At 41.9% G+C, this 4,760-nt stretch overlaps 1 protein-coding gene across 1 annotated transcript in view; it reads left to right on the forward strand.

Moving 5' to 3' along the window:
- FAM149A (family with sequence similarity 149 member A) overlaps positions 1 to 4,760 on the forward strand; it is a 29,209-nt gene that overhangs the window by 13,077 nt on the left and 11,372 nt on the right. Inside the window, exons 5-7 of the mRNA XM_006753500.2 lie at positions 317 to 487; positions 1,671 to 1,861; positions 3,487 to 3,641. Coding sequence (XP_006753563.2) covers positions 317 to 487; positions 1,671 to 1,861; positions 3,487 to 3,641 — 517 coding nt within the window. The remainder of the gene's footprint in view (positions 1 to 316; positions 488 to 1,670; positions 1,862 to 3,486; positions 3,642 to 4,760) is intronic.

Below are 4,760 nucleotides of genomic sequence, written 5' to 3' on the forward strand. Positions count from 1 at the left end.
TAGGGAGGTTCTTATCTCCATTCCAGGGAGTAAAGATTATGTAGCTTAAGCATGATTGTTCGTAGTTAAAGAGATTAACTACCTGCCTGGCACTTAGTGAAGGGGTTTTATTCCCTCCCTAACTTCAGGGGAAAATCTCTACCTGGGGAAACAACCTTTCTTGGAGAGGTGACCTTGGTTAAAACACATAGTGCCAAGAAGGTGAGCAAATATATTAAGAACAGTATGCCATATATGCCAGGTCCCTTGAAACAGCAAGGATGGACCGGCTCCCGGCATTCTACAAGCTCCCATGGAGAATCTGCTTTCCCTGTAGGCTGTGCATCTCCGGCTCTCAAATACTCCCAGCAGCACTTGCAGCCCCAGCCCTGCCAGGTCCCAACTGCACAGAGGTGGCCAACCTAGCAGCATATTCATCCCTGCAGGAAGAGGTCTATGATGTGGATGGAAAAATTGAAGAATATTTCGCTTTCGACAGAAAAGAAGAGTGAGTAGAATTTTATTTGGTACTGACTTAATGGTTTAATAATATCAATTTATTTGGTATATAAGTTTGATTACATGCTCATTTAGTGCTTCGTGTATATTTCACTTTCCAAAAGATTTTCCATTCTTTGGATAGGATTGTGCTCTCAAAAACTTTCCAGTTCCTGGCAGGAAATGTCTAGGCTAGAAGACTGCTTCCCTTCCTTGTCTTTTTTAAAAGATATTTTTATTGATTTCAGAGAGGAAGGGAGAGGGAGAGAGAGATAGAAACAGCAATGATGGGAGAGAATCATTGATTGGTTGCCTCCTGCATGCCCCACACTGGGGATTGAACCCGCAACCCTGGCATGTGCCCTGACCAGGAATTGAACTGTGACCTCCAGGTTCACAAGTAGATGCTCAACCACTGAGCCATGCCAGCCAGGCTGTTTTTGACAATATGGTACAGATAGAAAATAAGAGTTGTGTTTAGCATAATGGTGAACATGACTTGGTGCCCAGGAGCTCCTGGTATCCTATACCTGGCTGTGCAGAGGGCAAAGGGGACGGTTCAGTTTCAGCACTAAATGCATATTTTGTTCTTAAACAAAAGCTACACATATTATATAATAAAAATTTGCCTTGTAATGGAAAATTGGTACATTAGAAAATAATGCACTATTTAAAAAAGGAATGTGATTTTTTTATCCTATCTAATAAAGCTATAATATGCAAATTGACCATCACTCCATCACAAAGATGGCGGCGCCCAGTCCCCTCAGCCCTGCCAGAGTCCCACAGTCCTTTCAGCCCAGACAGGAAAGTGGCAGGTGCATGGTGCGGCTGGACCTGCCCTCAGCCCCCCTGCCACCCAGGGCTAGACTGAGACGCAGGCAAGCCTCGGATATCAGCTGCCCAGCCTCCCAGGGCCACCCGAGGCTCAGGTAACCAGGGCCAGCCAAAGCTAGCGCTGCTGGCAGTGGCAGCAGCAAAGGTGTGATGGTGGTGTCACTTTCCCCTAATCGCTGGGTCGCCTCCTGCCTCTGAGGGCTCCTGGACTGTGAGAGGGGGCAGGCCAGGCTGAGGGACACCTCCCCCACCCCACCGTATAATATACATCTATGAATGCATGTTAGGTAGATAGGTAGCATTATTTACTTTTAACCCTTGATTCTTTTATTAATTAGAATGGATTTTGTCCTTAGTGACAATGAACAACTTGAACAGAAATCAGCTCACCACTGTGGGATGTGGCGCAAGCATGGACTTCCTCCCATTTCCCCTCATGACTGTATCAAAGACGCTGTGGCTGCAGAAGTGTTCGATCACATCTGGACAAATGTGACAGAAATACTGGAAGAGCTGATTAAAAAAAACTGGGAAGTTATGCTCACAGGTACTTATTTGGTGAACTTGACCTAATGAAAAGAAAAAAAAGACCCTTGCCCTAGATGGTTTGACTCAGTGGATAGAGCGTCAGCCTGCCAACTGAAGGGTCAATTCTGGTCAAGGGCACATGCCTGTGTTACATGCTCAATCCCCAGTAGGGGGCGTGCAGTAGGCAGCTGATCAATGATTCCCATTATTGATGTTTCTTTCTCTCTCTCCTTCCTTCCTCTTTGAAATCAATAAAAATATATTAAAGAAAAAAAAGAAAGAAAAGGAGGCCTTCTTTGTCAGTGCCATGCCCACCCCAGCCTGGCCATACGTAGGGCAGGATTGGGGTTAGAGGGACAAGCATTTTCTGCCTTCATTCACAAATGATCTTTAATCTCTTCAAAAAGGACATTATACTTTTTGAGTTGTAAAAATTATATACATGTACTCTGGGGGAAAAACCCACAGAAATATACAAGAAAGAAGCTAGAGGTCATATTTTAAAAAATGTATTATAGCAAAAAAATCAAACAAAAACCTTACCTAACTAATCTCTAATAATGAAATATTGGCTTTTTATTGTTTATTAGAGGCCTGGTGCATGAAATTCATGCATGGGCCCAGGTCCCCTCAGCCCAGCTTGCACCCTCTCCAATAATTTGCATATTCCTCTATCATTAGTATAGATGATGTTATATGTAAAGTAAAATGTAAACATAGATCATTTAATAATCATTGCATTTAGCTTTATAAAATGTTTTCTAAATTACTTGAAACTGAGCAGAAGCAAATCTGTAATAATAAAAGCATAATATGCTAATTATACTGGACAGTTGAACGAACTTCCAGATGTCTTTTCGGATGTCCTTCCAGACTAAGCGACGCTGGCAGGGGCTGAGGCAGAGGCTGTTGGGGGCAATCAGGCAGGCAGGAAGTGTGGTTAGGGGTGATCAGGCGGGCAGGCAAGAGGTTAGGGAGCATCAGGCAGGCAGGTGAACAGTTAGGGGTGATCAGGTAGGCAGGCAGAATTGTTAGGGATGATCAGGCAGGTGAGCAGTTAGGGGCGATCAGGCATGCAGAGGGGTTAGGGGAGATCAGGCAGGCAGGCAGGCGAGCGGTTAGGTGCCAGGGATTCCACAGGAATTGGGCCTAAACCAGTAGTTGGACATCCCCCGAGGAGTCCTGTATTGCAGAAGGGTGCAGGCTGGGTTGAGGGACTTGCCCCCCCCACAACCCCCCCAATGCACGAATTTCATGCACTGGGCCTCTAGTCATAGAAATGTTAGTGGTGGATGGGTGATATGTGATCAATTTGTACAATAGAGTAATAATCATGCTAATTTAAATATTATTATTTTTCTAACCAAAGGGATTAGTTCTGATCAAACTTCCGAGAATTTTTCTGGCTTCAGTATATAATCTCTATTTTTCTGCCTAATACTGAAATGATAGGCATTCATTAAGTACGTGTGGAGAAGTATCATGTCAGCCCATTGCTCCATGGGGTGTCTGCTCTCTATAGCAAGGTCTGAGGCCATAGCAAACTCATGGTAACTCAAGAACAAATATTTTCATTAAACGGTGACTTTTAAGTACCTATATTAGATAACGTTATTAATAATATTGTATTTTCTGTTGACACAGGAAGAAGAAAACAGAAAGAAAAATTGAAAGTTGCTGAGGCTAAATCTCCGCAGGGACTCATTTCCCATATTAACACTGATTTAATGAGTGTTCCCCCGTCCAGAAGTTCTGAAGCTCAAAGCATCTCACTGGCTTTTCATCATAATACCCCCCAGGTAATCTTTTCCCCCTAGTCTCTCTCTCTTTCCTTCAGTTTTTATACCTTTGGCTTCAGTTTGTCAAGATTACTATTCTATTAAACCAGTGATGGTGAATCCATTGAGCTCAGTATATCAGCATTTTGAAAAACCCTAACTTAACTCTGGTGCCATGTCACATATAGAAATTTTTTGATATTTGCAACCATAGTAAAACAAAGACATATTTTGATATTTATGTTATATTTAAATGCCATTTAACGAAAAATCAACCAAAAAAAATGAGTTCACGTGTCACCTCTGACACTCATGTCAGAGGTTTGCCATCACTGTATTAAACTTTATTATCAAGATATTTGGGCCTGTTTGTTAATAAGACTAATCTTTAAAATACATATTTCATGGAGTTTAATAGAATCACCACATTCTTTAATAGAGTGGAGACACTCAGATTTGAAACTTTCCATCAGCTTTGAGCTGTAACACTGTTTCCATATTTTTGAGGAGAAAAAATGCTTGCCCCAATATTTCTAGCCAATTTGCAGGTTACAAATGTTCTCATTTCCTCCCACCAAAGTGATAAAAGAATCAGTCAGTGAGTATACATTGGGTTCATCCAACATTATTGAGTTTGTGTGAAGTGAACTGTATTAGGTGTTTTGAAAAGATATGTAGATGAAGAAAGCATAGTCCCTGACCTAGTAAAACAAAAAGTATGAACAAGTCAGATGCAATACATTCTGCGGATGATGTGCAAAAGCAATGTGTCTTAGGAAAACAAAGGAATAAACCCTCTAAAGGCACGGAGGAATGTAAGATGGGGCATGTTTAGGGAACAGTGATTGGACTTCGGGTTAGAGGATGGGATACTGGGACCCGCAGAGGCACTGTGGAAAGACCAGAGCATTTGGAATCAAGAGACCTATAGGGGGATTATATTGGATGTGTTGATTGAACTTTATATACTTCAGGTTCCTAATCTGTAGAATGAGGATAGTAATATGTGTTTTCCAAGATTGTGGTGAGGGCAACATCATGTCAATATGACAGTCACTAACACAGAACCTAGCAACTGTCTTAGTAAATTTTTGTTGAATTGCATTCTTACTCAAAGACCTAGTGGAAAGTGAAGATATT

The sequence above is a fragment of the Myotis davidii genome, unplaced genomic scaffold (assembly GCF_000327345.1).
Source record: "Myotis davidii unplaced genomic scaffold, ASM32734v1 scaffold1332, whole genome shotgun sequence".
NCBI classification, from domain to species: domain Eukaryota; kingdom Metazoa; phylum Chordata; class Mammalia; order Chiroptera; family Vespertilionidae; genus Myotis; species Myotis davidii.